This window comes from Stomoxys calcitrans, chromosome 5 (genome assembly GCF_963082655.1).
Source record: "Stomoxys calcitrans chromosome 5, idStoCalc2.1, whole genome shotgun sequence".
Classification (NCBI taxonomy): domain Eukaryota; kingdom Metazoa; phylum Arthropoda; class Insecta; order Diptera; family Muscidae; genus Stomoxys; species Stomoxys calcitrans.
In genome coordinates this window covers 94,577,525-94,602,672 of record NC_081556.1, presented here as the reverse complement: position 1 = coordinate 94,602,672, position 25,148 = coordinate 94,577,525, and the positions used below count along the sequence as shown (strand labels likewise).

At 40.9% G+C, this 25,148-nt stretch overlaps 1 protein-coding gene across 1 annotated transcript in view; it reads left to right on the top strand.

Annotated features, from left to right (window-relative positions):
• Window positions 1-25,148, top strand: part of LOC106086680 (calcineurin subunit B type 1) — a 43,977-nt gene that overhangs the window by 1,237 nt on the left and 17,592 nt on the right. Inside the window, exon 2 of the mRNA XM_013251444.2 lies at window positions 22,111-22,150. Within this exon, the coding sequence (XP_013106898.1) occupies window positions 22,111-22,150 (40 nt within the window). The remainder of the gene's footprint in view (window positions 1-22,110; window positions 22,151-25,148) is intronic.

Here is a 25,148-nt window from a genome sequence, read left to right as displayed (position 1 = left end):
CTTGTTGTTAATATTGGCAAAGGTTAAGGTTTTTCAAATTTCGTTTGGATCACTTGGTATAATGATAGATATCACGCCCGGCGCGGGCACGGTATAGCTGTGAACACCACACAGGCTGGTTAGATTCGGTGAATAAATTCGATTCAAACTTGCTTGCCACTTGAAGAGCACGGCTGTCATTATATACCTAAAAATCGTATATCGAATGTATAGTTGGAGTGCTAGACGGGGAAAAATGGAAACTAGATTTAGAACTTTCCTTGGCAGTAGAAGAAACGTGTATTCAACTACGGATAGACAGATTAGACGTCAAAATCTTTGAACGACGGCCGCTTACCAATCTTAAGAAATTCCATTTCCATGACCAATCACCGTTACAGTGAACTATCACAAAATATACGTCCTTCATCGCCAAGTGCTGCCGATTCAGTGTACTACACACTATGCATCGTCATACCGCTCAGGACGATGGGTTCTGAACATATTGGGTTGCCCAAAAAGTAATTGCGGATTTTTGATATAGTCGGCGTTGACAAACTTCACAGCTTGTGACTCTGTAATTGCATTCTTTCTTCTGTCAGTTATCAGCTGTTACTTTTAGCTTGCTTTAGAAAAAAGTATATTTGATTAAAGTTCATTCTAAGATTTATTAAAAATGCATTTACTTTCTTTTAAAAAATTCGCAATTACTTTTTGGACAACCTAATAGTATCTCAAATTTGTTATATGGTAACTCAAGCTACTGGAAAAGGCCCTGAATTCTACATTGAACAATTTTCAAAGTAGCCTTTATCTGGAAAATTGCCTGAAACATTCACCTCAATGACGCTAGAAACGAATTCAAGTAGAGAACAATCGTACAGGCGATTTTGCCGATGTCAAAACGCTACTCCTGTCAAGATTTTACAACTGTTAAAAATCGACATGGAATTCGTAAATTGTTTAGCACGATGTTGATTTGTTCGTCGGAATTCCATATGAGCCAAGGTTTGAACAAGATCAGGCCGCCTAAGATGCTATAGGTTGTAGTAGAAGGCCACCGTAACGCAGAGGTTAGCAAGTCCGCCTATGACGCTGAACGCCTGGGTTCGAATGCTGGCGAGAAAATCAGAAAAAATTTTGCATCTCATAATGCTGCCGACATTTTTGAGGTACCATGCCATGCACAGAAGCCAGCTAAAAACTTCTCCAGGAGATGTTGCACTGCGGCACGCCTTTTAGATTTGGCTATAAAAAGGGAGGTCCCTTATCATTGAGCTTAAACTTGAATCGGACAGCACTCATGTGAATGTGGATATGTGAGAAGTTTTCCCCTATTCCTTTATGAAAAGTTCATGGGCAAATTTACTATAGGTAGTAGATTGCCCTAAAGAACGGCATTCACTCGATAACTGCTTACTAGATCTGCTATCTAACCCTCATAAATGTTGGTTCATTGCATAATGGTGACTTAGCTATTAAGGTTGAGGGAAAATTTCACAGCCTCTAGTAGGTATCCTTCAGAAAGCTCTAGATGGTTGTTGTTGTTGTGGCCACATTTTCATATGAAGTTGGCGATCCTCATCTAGGTGAGTAAGTCCGTTCCGGTTCAAAGGACCGATGGCCGTGGGAACAGTGTGGCCATTGGTTATTTAAGAAGAAGAAGAAGAAGAAAAAGAGACTGTAGAACACCTTCTGTGTGTGTATCCCGCACTAGCAGTTAGAAGAAGTTCCACTTTAGGTTCTCCTTTAAGAACCTGTCTGATTTAGCGGATGTGAACATTTGCATGTTTCTGGGCTTTTTAAAGCGATCTGGATGGTTCAACGGTAGGAACTAGAAGGCATCTTCCTTCTACTGTTCCTGTGGTATCACAATGGACCAAAACGTCTAAGTGAGTCTAATGGCAGACTGCCACTTAAACGTAACCTTGGTTATATAAAGGCGCCAATAACTCGCCTTGTCATATGGAGCATCGTAGGCACTCAGTATTTGTGAAAGAGCCGTTGCCAACCGACCTCTCACTGAGACTCTCCGCTCGATACCGCTGATTGTCCGCGACTGAAGTTGCGCCTAGTGGTCGCGCCCGGTAGCTCGTAGCTAAGCTTTTCGTGACAGCAATGAACACCACATAGAACGAACCACAATGTTCCAGCCTGTGGAGTGCTCACAGCTATGACGTGCTAGGATAGCTCTTGATGTTCATTGGCTCTAGATGGTCATTGGCATCAACAAAAAAAGGGTCATTGGTATAATTTAGGGGTTTATATCATGCACTGGCTAGTAGCCACATTTGCATGTATAAGTAGCGATCCTCATCAAGCTTCTATGGTCGAGCAAGTTCGTACCGGTCGATAGGACCGGCGCCAATACGAAAGGCACCAATCACTCGCCTTGTCACATAAGCTCCCTGCTTAGATTCTTATTATAACGATTAACACCACAAAGATCGGAGCTGAAAGTGCCAGCCAATGTGGTGCTCATAGCTATACCGAGCCGTGCCTGAAATGATATATGGTTGTTGTTTTTGTTGTAGCAGTTTGTTGTGTTCTATCTTTCGTTTGCTTGATTCTGTTGAGTGTCCAGATCCAGGAACTCTGCGACTAAGATGGGGTGCGTTCAGAGGGATCTGGGTCTGAGTCGTGTGGCAAGACAGTTAAACAGGTGACATGTGTCGTGTGTTCCCAGGCCACAAATCCTGCAAGTTGGCATCAATCCTTGCTCTGTAGGAGTTAAGACGGCTGCATCTGTCAGATCGAAGTTGAGCCAAAACTACTCTGGTTTGCCAGGGGAGGTAAATTTCTACAGTTGGAATGGGACGCGGTCGTTCTCCTAGGACAACATTCACCCGGTGTGCGGATCGCCCTAAATGCGGATATCGAATTCGTGCCATTGTCTATAGTCTATGAACCTGAACGCGTTCGAATCCTGGCTAGAACATCGGACAAAGCTGTGTTTATCCCCCCTTAATGTTGGCGACATTTGCGAGGTACAATGCCATGCATGGTCATTTAAAAATTTTTCACAAGGAGGTGTCGCACTGCGAGACGCTGTTCGGATTCGGCTATAAAAATGGTCCCTTATCATTGAGATTAAACTTGAATCGGAAAGCACTCATTGATGTGTGAGAATATGCGCCTTCTCGGTTCTGGTGGTAAGGTTCTTCCTAGGGTTATGTTCTCATTATGGGAGAAATGACACCTCATACACTTCGACTCAAATATGGATATGAAATTCGTGCTACACATCCAAATCCCTTTAATTTGAGCCCTATATTGCCATGGCCGGTAAATATGAACCGTTTGGAGGGTGTTTTGGGGCTGCGGCGGCGACCGGCACTTTACACTGAAAATAGATATCAAATTCGTTCTTTATTCCCAACGGAAATAAGTCCCGTTTAGGGGGTGTTTTAGGGCGTACCCCAAAACACTTGGCACCAAAATTGGATATCAAATTCATTTTCTACTCTCAAATTCCTTTCATTTGAGACCCATATTGTCATAATGGGTCAAATTACCCATTTGCCGTATCTTTAGGGGGAAAAGCGCCACCTAGACTTGAACGCAAATTTTAGCGTCATATTCGTAATCTACTCCCTAATACCTTTCATTTGAGTCCCATGTAGTCATGGTCGGATAATATGCCCATTTGGGGGTGGGCGACCTCCCATTACTTGAACCTAATGTTTTATGCCATATTTGTAATCTACTGCCTAATACTTTTCATTTGAGTCCCATATTGTCATGAACTTCGAATATATCTGTTCAGAGGAGTTTAGGGGTTGGGGGCCCGCTGGGTACTTGGACCCAGAAGTTTAGCACCATATTCGTTTTCTGGTCTCCAAAACCTTTCATTTGATACACATATTGCGCCCATCGAACCACTTTCCGATATGGGTGGGGTTTTTGGGGTAAGGGAGAGGCGGACGCCTCCACTCAATATCTAAAAATTGTATAGCCTATGTTTCTTTTTAGACAAACGTACACAATCTATGAAAATTTTAAGAAAATCGGTTCAGCCAAGTAACATATAGTCATAATGGGTCTAATGGCGTTTTTGAGGGGTGGCGTGACCCCCTATACTTCGATCTGATTTTGCATGCCAGATTCGAAATCAACTCCCGAATACCTTTCATATGAGCCCCATTTGGAAATGAAAGTCCAATATGTATGTTTGGAGGAGTTTTGGGGTTGGGGCGTCCCGATGGGTACTTAGACTCAAATTTTGATACCATATTCGTATTCTACTCTCCAATACCTTTCATTTGATACCTATATTGTCCCTATCGGTCCACTTTTGGTTTTGGGTTGTGTTTTTGGCATAAGGGGGGATGATCTGTCCCCCTTCCGATACCGAAAAATTATATAACCTATCTTTTCTTCTAGACCAATCTAAACAATATGCGAAAATTTCGTGAAAATCGGTTATGCCGTTTTTCAGTCTATACTGAACAAACAAACCGAGTCCCATATATCCGTGATTGGCTAATGTGCCCATTTTGGACGTTTTTGTGGGGGTGGGGTGACTCCCTATACTTCGACATGAATTTGTATGCCAGATTCGTTATCTACTCCCGCATACTTTTCATTTGCTACCCATATTGTCCTTATCGGTCCACTTTTGATTTTGGGTGGTGTTTTGGGGTAACGGTGGAAGGTCCGCCCGCTTCCGTTATCAATAAATTATAGAGCCTATTCATACTTCCTGACCATATTCGTAATCTACTCCCGAATATCTTTCGTTTGAGTTCCATATTGTCATGATCATCAAATAAACCTATTTTAAGAGTTTTTGGGCTGGGGCGGCCCTACAGGTACTTGGACCCAAGTTTTATTATGAAATTCGTACTCTACTCTTCAATACCTTTCATTTGAATCTCATATTGTCCCGATCGGTCAACTTTTATTTTAGGGTAGTACTTTTGGGGTAAGGGGGAGGGTCCGCCCCCCTCCCGGTATCAAAAAATTATATAGCCTATGTTTCCTTCCAGACCAACCTACACAATCTGTGAAAATTTCAAGGTATCGGTTCAGCCGTTTTAGAGTCTATACGGAACAAACAAACAAACCGACAAACACAAGATATTAAACAAAACAAACAAAAGACTTTCGGTGTAGCGAACTGATTTTAGTCTGTTCGGCGGCAGTTAATGAATATTAAAGTACCATCAGCTATTTTTTACCTATTACACCTTTTCATGGTACACATTTTTCTACATACCTACATTTTCATACTCGTATCTACTAAGACATTAGGATGTCATATACAATAGGAAAATCCAACTTTTTTGGGAATATCTTTAAACCTTTATGGACGAATGCGTTTTCTGGTTCTTTCATTTCTCGAGCCATCGAACTGCTCTCTTTCTATTTTACCCCTCACGGTATTTGCCATCTGTAGTAAAATAGACTTTTTCGCTTGTTTTAGTTTAATTTGGTTTCATTATTACCTTGGGGGTCATTAAAATTTTCGTGTCTGTCCTTTACGAGTGTTTGTTGTGCGATTTGCATTTGTATGTATGTATGTATGCAAGAGTATACGAGTGTAAGCGCATTTGTGTTTGTATGTTATTATGTTTAGACACACAGTGGGTTATGGGCCATAAAGGCGCTTATAAAATATCCTAATAAAGAAGTTTATTATCCTATTTTCTACAATTAACAGAATAAAAATGAAATTTCAAAATTTCTACCCATTTTTGTTCGCTTTAACAGATTATTTTGCTCCAAATGAGATCCTTTTGGCTATTAAAATATTTTTAGGAATTTTCTTATGGAGTGAGAAGATGTGGTATTGCTTTATTTAGGGTAGATTGAAAAGGTAGCTCAACATAAAGCAATTGTAGGATAAGAGAGAGAGAGAGAAAGAAGTTGGGAGTGCCTAGATCACATTTGGACAAGAGAGAGAGAGAGAGAGGGAAAGCGAAAGAGGAATAGAGGAAAATAGGCAAACCTTTATCACTAAAACTGACGAATTTTGGAGGCCTGCAGTCATGAACATTTTTTCGTAGACTAGGCCCACATAATAAAAGGTGATTTTTAAGAGCTATAGGAACGTTAAAAAATACGTGCATTAAGTCATTATTTGAATCGATAGTACTTACTTTACTTTAATTGGCTATGACAGAATATCTGTTCCACTAGCCGAACGTAGAATAGCGTTCCAAGCGCTTCGATCTTCTGCGCTCATTCTAAAATCTCTGACACCGTCTCCCACAGCTTGATCTTTCCATAGGGCTTTTGGTCTTCCCGGTTTGCGTGTACCACCGTGTATGCCTTCAAAAGACTTCTTTGCTAAAGCTTCTTCATCCATTCCGACAACATGACCTAGCCAACGCAGCCGTTGTATTTTGATGCGTGTAACTATGCCATCGTCGTCATACAGCTCGTGGTTCATACGTCCAAGTACGGTCGATGGTACGGTCCATATAATTTAATGTTTGAAGAGTATTTCATGCAAATGTTGACCGTGACTGCGTGACCAGTATTTCACGAATAAATGCCTCAATGTTGTCTTTTAATGCGTCAATTGAAACGGGCTTGACTGTATAGACATGAGCTTTAACGTCGATCCAAAAAAATCATCTAAAGGCGTTAAATCGCACGATCTAGGCGGCCAATTGACCAGTCCCGAACGCAAGACAAATTTAATAGGTAGCAGCAGTTGGCCAACAACAAAAACCGAGTGCACTATCTGTCAAAATCAGTGATTAGTGCATCTCTAATTTTGAGTATGTTACTAGTTGGCGCCATTTTTCTTTGCTTGTGTGTGCTGTGGTTCTTAATTATAAAGCACACACACACAACCAAATGTTTTGAAATCTCGATGACGGAGAGTGTACTCCGCGAGAAAAATTTGTACTCAGGTGTTTGCTGTACACTACCTTGGTAAATTTGTCTTGCCCGAACGTGCAATAAAATGTTCACCGAAATCGCCTCTCAATTGTTACACGTGCTGTGTGGCATATGACATCGTCTTGTTGAAACCATTTATATACCGTTCGAACTTTTGTCCTTCGCCAACTTTGCTTGGTCACAGCCTACGTTAGTATTCCAGCGAATATATCGAGTTTGCTTCAAATGCTCTTTGAGTTTATGAAAAATTTGCGTAAGGGAAAGAATCAAATCTAAATCCTTATATTCCGGTACTCAGCATAGAGTCATGATATAATACTCCCGTATCCAGCACAGGATTTTGGATCTTACACAAAATGAATAATTGCCCATGAACATTCCACCTAGGAACTGGGGCAACTGGGGAACTGGATCTTACACACGTACTGTTTAATGCCTGCAACGTTGCCAGACTATCGTTGATTACTACTTATGGATACCGGATTCTCCGCATCTGAAGCCATCGCAAAAAACTTCGATTGAAAAATGAAGCGCTTGACATTTAGTATGACCGAATAGATATGACATGATAGGCCGTTCCTTTCTCCAACTTTCCGTTCCATTCTCCAACTTTTTTAATGCCTAAAAATCTAATCTAATCTGTGCAGTCCCTATTTAGCAGTGCTTTTTATAGCCCCGATCCTGTAATGAAGATATTATACTAAAACTTGGCTCAGGTATTTTTTACCACAGGTAGTTTAAGGTCCAATGTGGACTATACCGGTCGAATGTGGACTATATTACAATCTTTGTAAGAACATATATACCAATTTCCTAACTAAACTTCTTGATATCATAAATAGGCTATTTTTTAACTGATTTGTGATTTTTTTAAATTGGAGTATTAGGTTGGGTTGAATAGAGGGTCTGGATATAATTTCGGCCCATGCCACTATGGACATACATCTAAGCCAGTATTCGGCTTGTTGTGCGCTCTTACTTTAATTGGCTATGACACAACATTCGTTCCACTAGCCAGCCGAACGTAGAATAGCGTTCCAAGCGCCTCGATCAAATGCGCTCATTCTAAAATCTCTGATACCAAGTTTCGAGGTGTCTCCCACCACTTGATCTTTCCATCGGGCTTTTGTTCTTCCTGGTTTGCGTGTGCCACCGTGTTTGCCTTCAAAAGACTTCTTTGCTGGAGCTCCTTTATCCATTCTGACAACATGACCTAGCCAACGCAGTCATTGTATTTTGTTGCGTGTAACTATGCTATCGTCGTCATGCAGCTCGTGGTTCATACGTCGTCTATATTCCATATATTTTACGAAGAATCTTTCTCTCAAATACTCCAAACACTGCCTCATCTGCTTTCACAAGTACCTATGCTTCAGAACCATATAACAGCACGGGTAGTATCAGTGTCTTGTATAGTGTAATCTTCGTCTGTCGAGAGGTGGCCTTGTTTCTAAACTGCTTACTGGTATCATTCGTTTCGGTTGCGGCGGTGCCGGGATAGATAAAGTTACCTACTATCTCAAAGTTGTGGTTCCCAACTTTCTCCATTTTTTATCTGCTCGGTTGTGCAAGGCTTTTTGGGAGTTGAAACCATCCATTTCGTCTTATCCCCATTGTCAGACCTATTTTCACTGACTCTCTTTCGATATCATAGGTCCGGTGACCGACCTATGATATCGATGTCGTCTGCATAGGCGAGTAGCATGTGTTCTCTTGTGATTAGTGTGCCATATCTATTCACATCTGCATCTTGCATAATCTTCTCCAGCAGGATATTAAAGAGAGCACACGATAGGCTGTCTCCTTGTCTGTAGCCTCGTTTGGTATTGAATGGTTCGTAGAGATTCTTTTCTATTCTTACTGAGGAACGCGTATTAGCATTGAACGAAAAGGAGTATCGAAGGCGGCTTTGTAGTTAACAAAGAGATGATAGGTGTGGATTTGTCCTTCTCGGGTCTTTTCCAGAAGTTGGCGCAGTGTGAATATCTGGTCCAGGGTGAATTTACCATGTCTAAAGCCGCATTGATAGGGTCCAATTATCTCATTGACTTTAGGTTTTCATCTTTCACACAGCACGCTCGAGAGTATATTGTATGCGATGGGGAGGAGAGTTATTCCTCTGTAGTTGGCACATTCCGTCTTGTCTCCTGTCTTGTGTACGGGACATAGTATGCTGGGGTTCTAATCATCGGGTATGCGCTCTTCTAGCCAGATTGCGCAGATAAGCTGATGCCTACGCTTCGTCAGCGTGTCGCCTCCGGTGTTAAATAGTTCAGTGGGTAACCCGTCGGCTCCTGCTGCCTTGTTGTTCTTTAGTCGGGTCACTGCTACTTGGACTTCATTCTGACTAGGAGGTAAACATTCTATACCATCATCAGGAATTGTTTCCGCGGTATCCTCTTCGCGCCAAAATCGGACACTAGCAGTTGGGTAAAATGTTCTTTCCATATCCTCAGCATGTTATCTGTGTCAGTTACCAGATTTCCTTCTCTGTCTCTGCAGGAGGATGTGCCTGCATCAAAGCCGTCGGTTTGATGTTTAATTCTTTGGTCAAATTTCCGGGCTTCATTCTGACTCTTGTACGTCTCCATTCGCTCACACTCACGCTTTTTCATTTCCTTTTTCTTTCTGCGGAATAGACGTTTCTCCTCTCTCCTTTTCTCTCGATACCTCTCCATCATCTGGTGCGTTGCTACTGATTGCAGAGTTGCTCTATATGCCGCATTCTTGGCTCAGTAGCATCTCGACACTCTTGGTCGTACCATGGGTTTCTTGGAGGAGGCTTCTGGTACCCAAAGTACGGATTTCGCGGCATTTTTCATGGAGTGGGCAATAGTTTGCCACTGCGCCATTATATCATCGGAACAAGGAGTGCTTCCATCAAGCAGTTGGGTCAGTCGAATGGTGTATTCCGCTGCCATCTGTTGTGTTTGCAGCTTTTCAAGCTTATCTAGCTTCCATGCAGTGTCAGATCGTACTTTCCTCGCCATGTTCAAACGGTTGCGAACCTTTGCTGCAACAAGGTAATGATTCGAATCTATATTCGCTCCACGGATCGATCGTACATCTAACATGCTGGATGAATGTCTTCCATCTATCACAACGTGATCAATTTGGTTCCTCGTGTTTTGATCGGGTGAATATTTTGATGTTGAAATCTGGTGCTACTAACTACCATGTATTTTGCCGCGGTGAAATATATATGCCTCAATCCATTACTGGACGTTATCTCGTTGAGGCTAAACTTTCCGACTGTAGGACCAAAAATGTCTTTGCCTATCTTCGCATTAAAATCTCCCAGAACGATTTTAATATCATGGGCGGGGCAGCTGTCATATTCTCTCTCTAGGCGCTCGTAGAAAATATCCTTGGTCTGCTCGTCTTTGTCTTCCGTCGTGGCATGGGCTCAAATATGGCTGATGTTGAAGATTTTGTCTTTAATGCGGATTGTGGCTAGCCGCTCATCCACCGGAGTAAAAGGTGCCCTCTAAATACTAAAAAGTAATGTCGAAAAGAAAATCTTTGTCGGGAACTCCGTGCTACTTAACAAAATTCCTAATTGTTTTCTATGCCCCTAAGTTGGTTCATGTCTGGTATTGTGTCGCCACCTAAGTGCCGATGTCTGTTAGCCGCTTAAGCCGTGCAATGACATAGGAAATGATCCAACGTCTTATCACCTTTCCCACATATACTACACATGCTATCACTTGCGTAGTCCTATGTGTCCTATTATGATACCGAAAGCTATACTGACCTCCTGCTTACTTTCTCTCAGTAATAGGTTCGTCTTTTCACATTCTGGATCTCCCCATAGGATTTTCGCTGTTACACACAGTTAAATGCGCATTCGTGGCCCACACCCTTAACTGGGACTACGTCGATCCGAAAGGCTTCGGGTTGGAGTGTTAAAAATGGCGATTTTATCTAAGCCCTGATTCCAAATCAAACCATATGTATGATAAAAAGTTAAGTAAAGGTGAAATATTTACTTTACGGTGATTTCATCGCATTTCCTATAATGCATTCTTTTATACAGCATTTTTCGTTCTTTTGCTGCCACTGTGTAGCAGACTGTGTCGTATAAAATGGAACTTTGATCAAAATAAAATTCAATTCGTTTGTTGTTCTTGCAATCAACGATGCGTTCATTGTTTTCGCATGAAGGTGTTGGTTTTGTATCAAAGGTGAAAGACACAGAAAGGGGACTGTCCTCTGCAAGGTGGATAGAATGAAGAGCATTAGTTCGCTCATATATTAAGTTAGATTAGGTTTAAGTGGCAGTCTGCCATCAGACTCACTTAGACGTTTTCGTCCATTGTGATACCACAGGAACAGAAGAAGGAAGATGCCTTCTAAAGGGTGATTTTTTTGAGGTTAGGATTTTCATGCATTAGTATTTGACAGATCACGTGGGATTTCAGACATGGTGTCAAAGAGAAAGATGCTCAGTATGCTTTGACATTTCATCATGAATAGACTTACTAACGAGCAACGCTTGCAAATCATTGAATTTTATTACCAAAATCAGTGTTCGGTTCGAAATGTGTTCATTCACCGTAACGTTGCGTCCAACAGCATCTTTGAAAAAATACGGTCCAATGATTCCACCAGCGTACAAACCACACCAAACAGTGCATTTTTCGGGATGCATGGGCAGTTCTTGAACGGCTTCTGGTTGCTCTTCACTCCAAATGCGGCAATTTTGCTTATTTACGTAGCCATTCAACCAGAAATGAGCCTCATCGCTGAACAAAATTTGTCAAAATTTGAACACATTTCGAACCGAACACTGATTTTGGTAATAAAATTCAATGATTTGCAAGCGTTGCTCGTTAGTAAGTCTATTCATGATGAAATGTCAAAGCATACTGAGCATCTTTCTCTTTGACACCATGTCTGAAATCCCACGTGATCTGTCAAATACTAATGCATGAAAGTCCTAACCTCAAAAAAATCACCCTTTATTTCCTACCGTTGAATAATCCAGTTCGCTCTAAAAAGCCCAACAACTTGTGAATGTTGCAATTCGCTAAATCAGACAGGTTTTCAAAGAAATGGGAACCTAAAGTGAAACTCCTTCAGACTGCTAGTGCGGGACACGCACACAAAATGTGTTCTATAGTCTCTTCCTCGTCGTTGCTGGTAACCTTTAGCCTGTCAGCATGTTTTCCGATTAGACAGTGACCTATCATGAAGGACACAATGACTGAGAGGTCTGTCTTAGCCAATGACAGCAAAGCGGCCACATAGTTTTGGAATGCTCACAGCCCCCTCTTTGTGACCATCTATCATTAGTTATCCTTCGGGCCTGGTTCTGAAAGTTCGTCCGCTTTACAATTCCTTGGGATATCTCTGTGGCCCGGCATCCAGAACAGGTGAATTTTGAACTGTTCAGCCATCTCGTTGAGAGATCTGCGACAAACGAGGGCGGTTTTTGTGTTCAGAAATACGTTCTCCAGGGATTAAATGGCTGTCTGAAAAGACATTTACGCCAATCGTCGTTATGACATTATATCTTAGCCATTCCACCACTTCCTTAATTGCAAGGATCTGCGCTTGATACATACTGCAGTGGTCCGGTAACCTTTTCGATGTGACCAGTTCAAGATCTTTAGAGTACACCCCCAAGCCCACCTGGTCGTCTAGCTTGGAAACATCTGTGTAATTCACACTGTCTGGAACATCGGACATTGTATCAAGGATAACATAGCGTCCGTAGCCGCCAAATGACCAAAGAGAAAGCTCCCTTAGCCTCTCGGCAGTGGTCGCAGCAATTTGCCTAGCCACAATGTTCAGAGGCAAAGATATAGCAATAAATTCAGTGCATCAGATGGTGTCGTCCTCAGTGCGGCTGTGATGCACAAACAAGCCATCCTTTGGATCCGGTTGAATATTGAGCAGTAGGTGGACTTTTGAAGCGCCGTCCATCAAACCACAACACCATATAGAATTATAGCTTTGACAACTGCAGTATATACCCAATGCATGACGCGGGGTCTCAATCCCAAACTTTTGCCAATGGCGCTCTCTTGCAGCTATATCTGGATCCGGTTGAGTATTGGCAGTAGGTGGACTTTTGAAGCGCCGTCCATCAAACCACAACACAATATAGAATTATAGCTTTGACAACTGCAGTATATACCCAATGCATGACGCAGGGTCTCAATCCCAAACTTTTGCCAATGGCGCTCTCTTGCAGGTGTATAGGGCAAAAGTTGCCTTTCTTGCCTTTTCCAAAATGTTGGATTTGAAGTTAAATATTCCTGTAAAATTGTTAATGGAACATTCTGTAACTTTTTTTCTGTAAATGTATCATTTTCCCCTCCCAAGGAGACAGGGCCACTGTAAGTATTTCCTGCTGAGAGGAACTTCTACCCAGACCACTTTCAGTAGCCCACTTCGCTGTTGCACTTAGAGCATCCGGAAGTATATCTCTTAGAGTGCTGGGAAACTTCCCCCTAACTGCAATTGCCAAGAAAACGACTAAGTGAGTCTGATGGCAGACTGCCACTTAAACTTAACCTAACCTACCCTCCACCATAGGACGGGGTATACCAACTTCGCCATTTCCTTTGTTACACATCGAATTATTGGTTAAAGAAAACACGTCAACTTTCGAAGGAGAAGAGCAAGGCGCTTGAAATTTTACACAAATGCTTCCTTTTAGTGTAGCTCGCTTGGGATTGTAAATGGGCCATATCGATTCATATTTTGGTATAGCTCACATATAAACCGATCTTCGGATCGATCTTGAGTCTCTAGAGAGCCCAATTCTTATCCGATTTGGCTGAATTTGGACTATGTACTAGGAAGTTTTTTATGACATTTTACAGATGTGCCATGTAAGGTCCGAATGGGTCCAAAAACCTGATATAGCTCCAATATAAACCAAGCTCCCGATTGTACTTCTTGAGCCTCTATGTGGCACATTTGTTTTCTAATTTGACTGAAATTTTGCACAACGACTTCTACGTGCCAAGTATGGTCTGAATCGGTCTACAAACAGATATAGGTTAGGTTAGTTTACTTTTTTAATCCCTATAGGGCGCAATTCTTAACAGATTTTGCTAAAATTTTGAACAGTGACTTCTGCTATGGTCTCCATCATCCGAAGTATGGTCCGAATCGGTCCATAACCAGAGGTAGCTTCAATGATATAGCTATCCTTATCCATTATCCTTTTTTGCCTTTAAAGAGATACCAGACAAAGAACAAGAACAAGTGCTGAACTTAGCACGCTTTACTTGTTATACGCACCACCGAAGGATAGGGGGTATATTCATTTAGTCATTCCGTTTGCGACACCTCGAAATATCAATTTCCGACCCTCCAAAGAGTATTTATTCTGGATTGTCGTAAAATTCTAAGACGATTTAACGATGTCCATGTGTCTGTCCGTCCGTCTGTTGTAATCACTCTACAGCTTTCAAAAATTGAAATAATGAGCTGAAATTTAACACAGATACGTCTTTTTGATGCACGCTGGTTAAGTACTTGAACGGGCCAAATCGGACCATATTTGGATATAGCTGCTATATAGACCGATCTGATGATGAAGGATCTAATGCCCATAAATGCTTTATTATTTATCCGATTTCGCTAATAGTAGTTTAAGGCCTCCCGACATCTGACCCAAATATGGTTCAGATCGGACTATATTTATATATAGCTGCCATATAGACCGATCTGCCGATAAAGGGTCTGAAGCCCATAAAAGCTTTATTTATTAACTGATTTCTCTGAAATTTTAAAAAGTGAGTTGTTTTGAGCCTCTCGATATCCGAGCTTAATATGGTTTATATCTGACTATATTTAGATATAGCTGCCATATAGACCGATCTGACGATTAAGGCTCTGAAGCCCATAAAAGCTTTATCTATTAACCGATTTTGATGAAATTTGAAACAGTGAGTAGTTTTGGGCCTTCCGACATCTGACCCAAATATGGTTCAGATCGGACAATATCTAGATATAGCTGCCATATGGACCGATCTCCCGATTAAGGCTCTGAAGCCCATAAAAGCTTTATTTTTTAACCGATTTCGCTAAAATTTGAAACAGAGAGTATCTTTAGGCCTCCCAACATAGGACCCAAATATGGTTTAGATCGGACTATATTTAGATATAGCTGCCATATAGACCGATCTGCCGATAGAGGGTCTGAAGGCAATAAAAGTTTTATTTATTACCCGATTTCGCTGAAATTTGAAACAGTGAGGTGTTTTGATCCTCCCGATATCCGAGCTTAATATGGTTTAGATCGGACTATATTTAGATATAGCTGTCATATAGACCGATCTGCCGATAAAGGGTCTGAAGCCCATAAAAGCTTTATTTATTACCCGATTTCGCTGAAATTTGAAACAGTGAGTTGTTTTGAGCCTCCCCAAATATGATTTAGATCGGACTATATCTAGATATAGCTGCCATACAGACCGATCTCCTGATAAAGAGTATGAAGCCCATAAAAGCTTTATTTTTTATCCGATTTTGCTGAAATTTTAAACATTAAGTAGTTTTAGGCCAACCGCCATCTGACCCAAATATGGTATAGATCGGACTGTATTTAGATTTAGCTGTCATATAGACCGATATGCCGATAAAGGGTCTGAAGCTCATAAAAGCTTTTTGTTGAAATTTGAAATACAAAATTCAAGTGACTTGTATTTATTAAACCATTCAATGTCAGTGGTGGATTTGGGTGCATAAGTTATCCAATTTTCACCGGATTGTGACGAAAGGGGGTTTACATATATACCCGAGGTGGTGGGTATCCAAAGTTCGGCCCGGCCAAACTTAATACCTTTTTACTTGTTTTGTTTTTAATTTTTATACCCTCCCCTCCACCATAGGATGGGGGTATACTAATTTCGTCATTGGGTTTGTAACTCCTCGAAATATTCCTCTAAGACCCCATAAAGTATATATATTTTTGATCATCATGACATTTTAAGTCGATCTGGTCATGTCCGTATGTCCGTCCGTCCGTTCGTCGGTCCGTCCTTCCGTCTGTCCGTCCGTCCATCTGTCTGTCGAAAGCACGCTAACTTTCGAAGGAGTAAAGCTAGCCGTTTGGAATTTTGCACAAATACTTCTTATTGGTGTAGGTCGGTTGGGATTGTAAATGGGCTATATTGGTCCATGTTTTGATATAGCTGCCATATAAACCAATCTTGTATCATGACTTCTTCAACCGCTAGAGGGCACAATTCTTGTCCGATTTGGCTTAAATTTTGCATGAGGCGCTTTATTATGACTTTCAACATGTGTGCTGAGTGTGGTCTAAATCGGTCCATAACCTAATATAGCTGCCATGTAAACCGGTCTTGAATCTTGACTTTTCGAGACACTAGATGGCGCAATTCTTATCCGATTTGGCTGAAATTTTGCATGAGGTGTTTTGTTATGACTTCTAACTGACTGTATCAAATATGGTTCAAATCGATCAATAACCTGATATAACTGCCATATAAACCGATCTGGGATCTTGAATTCTTGAGCCTCCAGAGATCGTAATTATTGGGTTGCCCAAAAAGTAATTGGGGATTTTTCATATAGTCGGCGTTGACAAATTTTTTCACAGCTTGTGACTCTGTAATTGGATTCTTTCTTCTGTCAGTTATCAGCTGCTACTTTTAGCTTGCTTTAGAAAAAAGTGTAAAAAAGTATATTTGATTAAAGTTCATTCTAAGTTTTATTAAAAATGCATTTACTTTCTTTTAAAAAATCCGCAATTACTTTTTGGGCAACCCAATATTATTCGTTTTGACTGAGGTTTTGTACAACGGCTTCTCCCATGACCTTCAACATACGTGTCAAAAATGGTCCGAATCGATCTTTAGACTGATACAGCTCCCCTATAAACCAATCTGTCTATTTTACTTATTGAGCCCCTAAAGGGCGCTATTCTTACTCGAATTGGCTGAACAAAATGACTTCTACTATGGTCTCCAACATTCAATTCAATTGTGGTCCGAATCGGACCATAACTTGCTATAGCCCCAATATTAAATCAATTCTTTTCTTTTATCCTTTGTTTGCCTAAAAGGAGATATCGGGAAAAAAAAACTCGACAAATGCCCGGCCGAACTTAGCACGCTTTTACTTGTCTTACTTTCATTTTCTGCAAATATTTAAACAAGTACAATTTACCCATTTTAATCATCCCTAGTAGTAGGCTTTTCTTTTAGTCTTCCTTTTCAGTTCTTATTTCTTGCTGGCTGTTAGCTGAAGATGCTGATTGGCGGGAGCTTTTCTCATAAGAAATTTTACATGTGTACACGATGTCGTCGTTGGGCGTTCATATTGTGGGGAGGCTAACTAAATTGTGTGTTTTGTTCGGTTTCTCCCTCGTTACTTCTGTCATTATTTGTTTGCCTTGGTTTTTGCTATGTTGTTTTTCTTTAATCTATTCAACAGTTTGCATGTAAACACATACCAACACATCTACCCAAATGTTGGTATGTTGGGTGTTGTGTGTGTGTGTGTGTGTGGGACTCGTCATTATTACAATTTCCTTTTGATGTTTGACTCACACTTTGGCTTTTGATCGTTGGATGATTTTCGAGTGTCCGCATTCCTTGTTTTTACTTCCTGTTTCCTTTCATATGAATATGAAATGAGACTCTAGCCCACTCTCTCACTCACTCACCCATCCATGTACACACCCAATTGTTTTATTTTCTACAATGTGTGTTAACACATCTTTGGTCTTTTAGAGGAAGAAGGATTCTAATAAATATTTCAAGGTCACCTTGCGTGTTTTTGTGTTGCCAAGACCTAAGGATGTTATAGAAGGAAATACAATATAAAGGTAGCTATGTTGTGCAAAATGTTTAAGGGAATTGTAAGTTTTTGATTATTTGTCGGCATTTTATGGCTTAGTCCCGAACTCCTGTTCCTGGCAGACAATGAAACAGATTTGGCACTTTAAGCCATGTAAAACATTCCTAAACAACAAAAAAGCATACGGATAATTAAGGCTTGTATAGTTGGAAATAGTTGAACTGTTGTTTTTATTATTTGGTGTTAGTTTGAACTCCTCAAGCCTGTCTCAAAATAATAATTAAAGATTTTTTTCTTGATCGAAGGATTTTGCTAATGATTGCGAGCCAAGGTATCGAATCGGATACAGTCTTCCAATTAGAATTTCATACTCTGACTGATTCCCATTACACTTCACGGATGAATTTTAATTTCTTTCTGTTTTTTTAATTCCAATTAATAAACTAAGCATCTTTACTTTAAAAATGTAAAAATATTTTTCCAACTTCCTACATTTAACGATATTTTGACCTTCATTAACATATTTTTATGGGGTGCTCCCTGGAGTAAAAAAATCTTCCACCACAGGAATTGTTTTCTTTAAAATTGGAAAATTGGAAATTTGGGCAAATTAAACTAAGTTCATCATCTTTCACATGTTCTGCGCTAAATTTATTTGGTCTTGAAATAATTCATACCATCAGATATTGTTCGGCTGTAGACCATAGGGTAATCCATTTCTATTACAAATAGAAAACAAAAACGACCTTGTTTTCTAACGCTTGGCACGAAAAATGGAAAAATGGAATTCTCACAGCCCCCTCTTTGTGACCATCTATCATTCGTTGCCCTTCGGGTCTGGTGCTGAAAACTTAGCTTACATGTCGCTAGAGGCCTACCCACAGGTCCCAGTGTCTCTGTAGTGCGTAAGGTAGTTCCTAGTCTCACAAGATCGTCTGCTTTAGAATTCCCTGGGATATGTCTGTGGCCCGGCACCTAGAACAGGTGAATTTTGAACTGTTCAGCCATCTCGTTTAGAGATCTGCGACAGTCGAGCGCGGTTTAATGGGATTTAATGGCTGCCTGGCTGTCTGAGAAGATATTTACGGCAATCGTCGTAATGACATTATATCTTAGCCATGACACCACTTCCTTAATTGCAAGGATCTCTGCTTGATACACACTGCAGTGGTCGGGTAACCTTTTCGATATGACCAGTTCAAGATCTTTAGAGTACACCCCAAAGCCCACCTGGCCGTTTAGTTTGGAACCATCTGTATTGAAGTCTATGTAACTTCTGTTACCGGGGATATCGTAGTTCCAATCGGTTCTATCAGGAATAGTGGTATAGTAATTTTTAGCAAAAAGCGGCTCAGGCAAGGTGTAATCCACACTGCCTGGAACATCGGATATTGTATCAAGTATTACACAGTGTCCGTGGCCGCCATATGACTAATGAGAAAGCTCCCTTAACCTCACGGCAGTGTTCGCTGCAATTTGTAGATGTAGCATTAAATTTAGTACATCAGATGGTGTCGTCCTCAATGCGGCTGTGATGCACAAAAAGTCATCCTTTGGATCCAGTTAAGTATTGAGCAGTTGGTGGATTTTTGAAGCGCCGTCCACCAGACCACAACACCATATATTGGGTTGCCCAAAAAGTAATTGTGGATTTTTCATATAGTCGGCGTTGACAAATTTTTTCACAGCTTGTGACTCTGTAATTGCATTCTTTCTTCTGTCAGTTATCAGCTGTTACTTTAACTTGCTTTAGAAAAAAAAAGTGTAAAAAAAGTATATTTGATTAAAGTTCATTCTAAGTTTTATTAAAAATGCATTTACTTTCTTTTAAAAAATTCGCAATTACTTTTTGGGCAACCCAATACCCAATGCATGACACGCCAACTTTTGCCAATTGCTCTCTTGCAGGAGTATAGGGCAAGAGTGGCTTTTCTTTCCCTTTCCAAAATGTTGGATTTGAAGTTCAGTTTCCTGTCCAGCAAAATCCCCAGGTATTTTGCGCTTTCTACAAATGGAACATTCTCTCCACCCAAGGAGACAGGTTCCACTGTAGTCAACTTGTATCTCCTGCTGAAAGAACTACTTCTGTCTTGCACGGATTTATACCCATACCACTTTCGGTAGCCCACTTTGCTGTTGCACGTAGAGCTTCCTGAAGTACAACCGCAATTGCCACGTCATCAGCATACGCGACCACTTTTACGCTTTTTTCTTCGAGAGACAATAATATATTGTTAATGGCTATATTCGAAAGTAGAGGAGACAGTACACCTTCTTGAGGGGTTCCTCTGTTGACCCATATTCGATTCACAGATCCTAAGCCTGCCATAATGCATCTTTTAGTAAGTAAGTTGTTAATAAACTTTCTTACGGTAGAGTTGATGCCTAGAAACTCCAACTCCTTCATGATTGACGTGGGTTTTACATTATTGAACGCACCTTCAATGTCAAGTAATGTTACCATTGTAGGATGACAGACTAATGGGACGAAAATCTTTCACCTTTGATAGTGGTGCAGAATTTGTGTCGAAATTTATCCCAATCCGCCTTTCTTCTGTTTAGCCGAGGGAACACTACATGAGTATTTTCTCCTAGACTAAAACTAATATAACGATGATCAGAGAAGCTTTTCTATTCTTAAATACCTTTCATTTGAGTCCCATATTGCCATTATGGGTCAATTAACCTATTTCGAAAAAGCGCCACCTATACTTGAACGCAAATTTTATGTCATATTCATAATCTAATCTAATCTTTCTCCCATTACTTGGACCTAATTTTGTATGCCACATTTGTAATCTACTGCCGAATACTTTTCATTTGTGTTCCATATTGATAGGAACGTCGAAAATATCTGTTTAGAGGAGTTTTCGGGTTGGGGCGACCCGCTGGATACTTGGACTCGAAATTTAATACGATTTCTAGTCTCCAATCCCTTTCATCTGATACCCATATTGTGCCTATCAGTCCACTTTTAAGTTTTGGATGGCGTTTTTGGGGTAAGCGGAAGGGTCCGCCACCATCCGATATGTAAAAATTATATAACCTTCCACAAAAATTATATTCCTTCCACAAAAACCCACACAATCTGTGAAAATTTTAAAAAAATTGGTTCAGTCGTTTTTGATTATACGGAACAAATAAACAAACCGAGTCTCATATAGTCATTATGGGTCATATGCCCATTTGGGGCATTTTTGGGAGGTGGTGTGACCCACTACACGTCGATCTGATTTTGTATGCCAGATTCGTAATCTACCCCGAATACCTTTCATTTGAGACTCATATTGATATGGACGTTCAATTTGTCTACTTTTAGAAGTTTTGGTGTTAGGGTGACTTCCTGGGTACTTGAACAATTTTTAATACCATATTCCTATTCTACTCTTCAATACCTTTCATTTGATATCCATATTGTCCTTATCATTCCACTTTTGGTGTTTTTGGGCTAAGGGGGAGAGTCCGCCCCTTTCGATATCAACAAATTATAAAGCCTGTTCCTTCTTGGTGACTATATTCGTAATCTACTCCCGAATACCTTTCATTTGAGTCCAATATTGTCATGCTCGTCCAATAAACCTATTTTAGGGTGTTTTGGGTCCTAGTTACTTGGACCCAATTTTTAATACCATATTCGTATTCTACTCTTCTCTTCAATACCTTTCATTTGATATCTATTGTAACGATCGGTCTACTTTTAATTTTGGGTAGTGTTTTTGGATAAGGGGGAGGGTCCGCCCCCCCCCTTCCGATATCAAAAAATTATATATAGCCTATGTTTGCTTCCAGCCCAAACTACACGATCTGGGAAAATTTCAAGGTAATTGGTTCAGTCGTATTTGAGTCCTTACGGAACAAACAAACAAACAAACAAACAAACACGAATTCATTTTTATTTATAAGAAGGAGATTGGTTCCACATTTGGATGTTAGATTCGTACTCTACGCGCAAATACCTTTCTTGGTTGGTAAATATGTCAGATTTTGGGGTGTTTTGGGTGTTGGGGTGGGTCCCCAAACACTTGGTCCGACAATTGGAGATACGTTTTCTAATCTTAATAACCTTTCATTTCAGTCCCATATTGTCGTGATTGGTCTATATATATATTTAGTAGATTTTGGGGGTGGGTGGCCCCCCTAGGTACCCCATCCGAAATTTGGATAACAAATTTTTGTTTACTCTGAGAGAGCACACATAATTTCGTTTAAATCGCACCACTTATCTCCGAGATCTGGCGTTTCTGAAAATAATGATAAGGGGGAGGGTCCGTCCCCCCTTCAAATATTAAAAAATTTAGTATCCTAATTTCGCCACGGGGTCATTATGCACCTTCTGTGAAAATTTCAAGAAAATCTGTTCAGCCGTTTTTGAGTCTGTAAGGAACACACAAACAAAAAAACACAAATTCATTTTTATTTATAAGAGGATTATTGAAGTATATTTTGTTTGCTTGTCAATTTTATAATAATTGTTGCTTATTTTTTTCTTTCCAGGGAAATGAAACTTCTCTGCCAATGGAGATGTGCTCCAACTGTAAGTAATTAAAAAAACTTTTCCATTAAATCCACTCATAGGAAAAAGTGTGCTGATAACAGCAAACACTGTCTGTTGACTGTTGGTAGTTTATTTTTCTCCTATTACAGCAGCAGTTCTGCTGTTAAAACAAACACTGACATTCAAAAAACTGAATGTAGTTTTGAAATACGATTATTTGACAGATTTCGTTGTTAGAACTGTCAAATAAACCTATTTTAAGGTGATATTTAGTTTTGTGAACACGGCCGAAAATGTTTGCAAAAACAGCAAACTGACTGCTGAAAAATCTGTTAGTTGCTGAAAAATACGATGTACGTTTATTTGACAGATTTCCTTGTTAGAACTGTCAAATAAACCTATTTTTAAGCTGATATTTAGTTTTGTGAACACGGTCGAAAATGTTTGCAAAAACAGCAGACTGACTGCTTAATTACATTGAAGAAACGGTTTCGGCCCTCTCATAGAAGAATCTATGTGGCATATGAAAGTTCATGAACATTTGAGAACAACATGAATACATTGTTCTTAATGTACGGTCATTTCTGACAAGTGTAGCGAAAAAGGATTATTTGTGAATATTTGAGAATAACACAAATGCACCGTTCTACTTATGGGATATGGTAGGGCAAATATGCATGGAACAAAGACGTTCGTCCAGCCAAAGCTTTATACTCATAAATTGAAGTAATTTTTTTGCAAATATATGTGGACAATAGCTGGAGTAGTGACATTGTCAAAGAAAGTGGGGCAAACCTCTAGGTTAGGATATGTAACATAGACACCGGTTCTGTCGATCTGTGGTCTACTGTTAAGTCACTCTCGAACACCGGTAGACGGGATGACAGGACCTCACTCACTTTTGGCGACGTAACCGTGACTTATCCGAAGAGATGCGCCAGGTTGTTCAACGGTCCATTTTTTTTTGCATCCCGAGAGTTACAGGGCTAGGAGGAGAGCCATTCGCCGTATCCGTTGTCTCCGAGCCAATGGACAGCCATCACAATTTACCGTGGGCTAAGTGGTGCCAAACTATCCAAGACGTTGGGCCCCGACGGAATATCTACACTGATGCTGAAGAATCTGGATTTACCTGGAGTTAAGTACCGTACTACTGCCCTCAAACTGTCTTTGAACACTCTCATAGTTCCCGGTGTCTGGAAAATAGGCAGAGTGATCCCGCTACTGAAGCCTCGAAAAGACCCGAGCTTGGGGGAGTTGTACAGACCGATCTCCCTTCTCTCACCTGTAGCAAAGACGCAAAGACGCTTGAGGCATTACTCCTCCCGGGCCTCGTAGGAGAATTTCCTTTCGCCGAGCATCAAAATGGATATCGAAGTCTGCACAGCACAACAACTGCTTTGCATGCCATCACTGCACACATTTGCCGTGGCTTCAATCAGCCCAGGCCATGTGTTAGGAAGGTCCTCGTGGCGCTGGACCTATCGAAGGCATTCGACACAGTCAGCCATGCCAAACTATTTGAGGACATCGCCAACACGTCCCTTCTTCCAGACCAGAAACGCTAGGTCGCGAATTATCTATGTGGTCGCCAGTCATTTGTGGAATTTACAATAAGGATAAGAAGTCGACACACCGTAGATTAAAACATGAAGCTCCCCAAGACGGGGTGATGTCTCCAGCACTGTTTAATCTCTACCTATCCTCCATTCCACCCCAACTAGACGGCATAGAGATCGTATCATATGCGGACGATTGTACGATCATGGTATCAGGCCCCCATCAGCGATAGGTTGAACGTCTATCTCAACGAACTTGCCTCTTACTGCGCTGCAAGAAATCCGAAGATATATGCCACCAAATCTTCAGCCACATTGTTCACTACAAATACGCGTGAGGTGAATGCCGAGCTGACTGTGATGGTCGATGGAGAAATGATTCCGACCATCAAGTGTCGCAAAATACTGGCGTCACATTTGACAGCTCTTACACATTCTCCCCACATGCCACAGCAATTTGCGATAAAGTCAAAAGTAGAAATAAGGTCACTTGCCGGCAGCACTTGGGGTGCAGACAAAGAAACCTTGTTGACCACGTACAAAGCAATTGGCCGGTCTGTGGTAAGTTATGCAGCGCCAGTGTGGTCTCGTCAGCTCTGTGACACGCAGTGGAATAATATTCAGATCTGTCAGAATGCCGCCCTCAGTTCTCATGTGGACCCACTCCATCAGGAGACAAAGATCCTATCAGTTCGAAGACATAACTACATGCTGTCTAAGCAATACCTTTTGGGATGTGATCGCAGAGACCATCCAAGTCATCGTTTTGTGGACCAAAATCCTTAAGGTCTACATGATCTACATCTAGACAACATTCATGCAGACACGGTAGATGGGTGAATGTAGTCCTTGGAGAACGACAGTCTCCCGTTGCACCTGAAGAAATTGATCACCCCCGGTAAACCAGAGTAGTTCTGGCTAAATTACGTTCCGGCAGATGCTGCCGCCTCAACTCCTACAGAGCAAGGATTGATGCCGACGTGCAGAATGTATGTCCCGATTGTGACCAGGGACCACACGACACGGGTCACATGTTTAACTGCCCAGCCAGACCCACTGGACTCGGACGCACCCCGCAGAGTTTCTGGATCTTGACACTCAACAGAATCAAACAGACGGAAGATAGAACACAAGATTTGTTTCAGCTAAAATAACAGACCAAAATGTTTGCCAAAACAACAACCGCCCTATGCCTGCCCTAAAGCAGTAGCCATGTCTGCTTTCCCATTTACAGTTCTTTTTATTAACTATTTTGCTGTTTAGAATAACAAACTTCGTCGAGTGTATTGGTAAGACAAGCGTGTAAGGGACTACTCTAGACCAATGTGAAGATTAGACGTCGACACTCAATTATAATTTGGAGGCCACTGTAGTGAAGAGTTTAGCATGACCGCCTATGACGCTGAAATCCTGGGTTCAAATCCTGGCGAGAATATCAGAATCATTTTTCAGCGGTGGCTATTACCTCCTATTGCAGG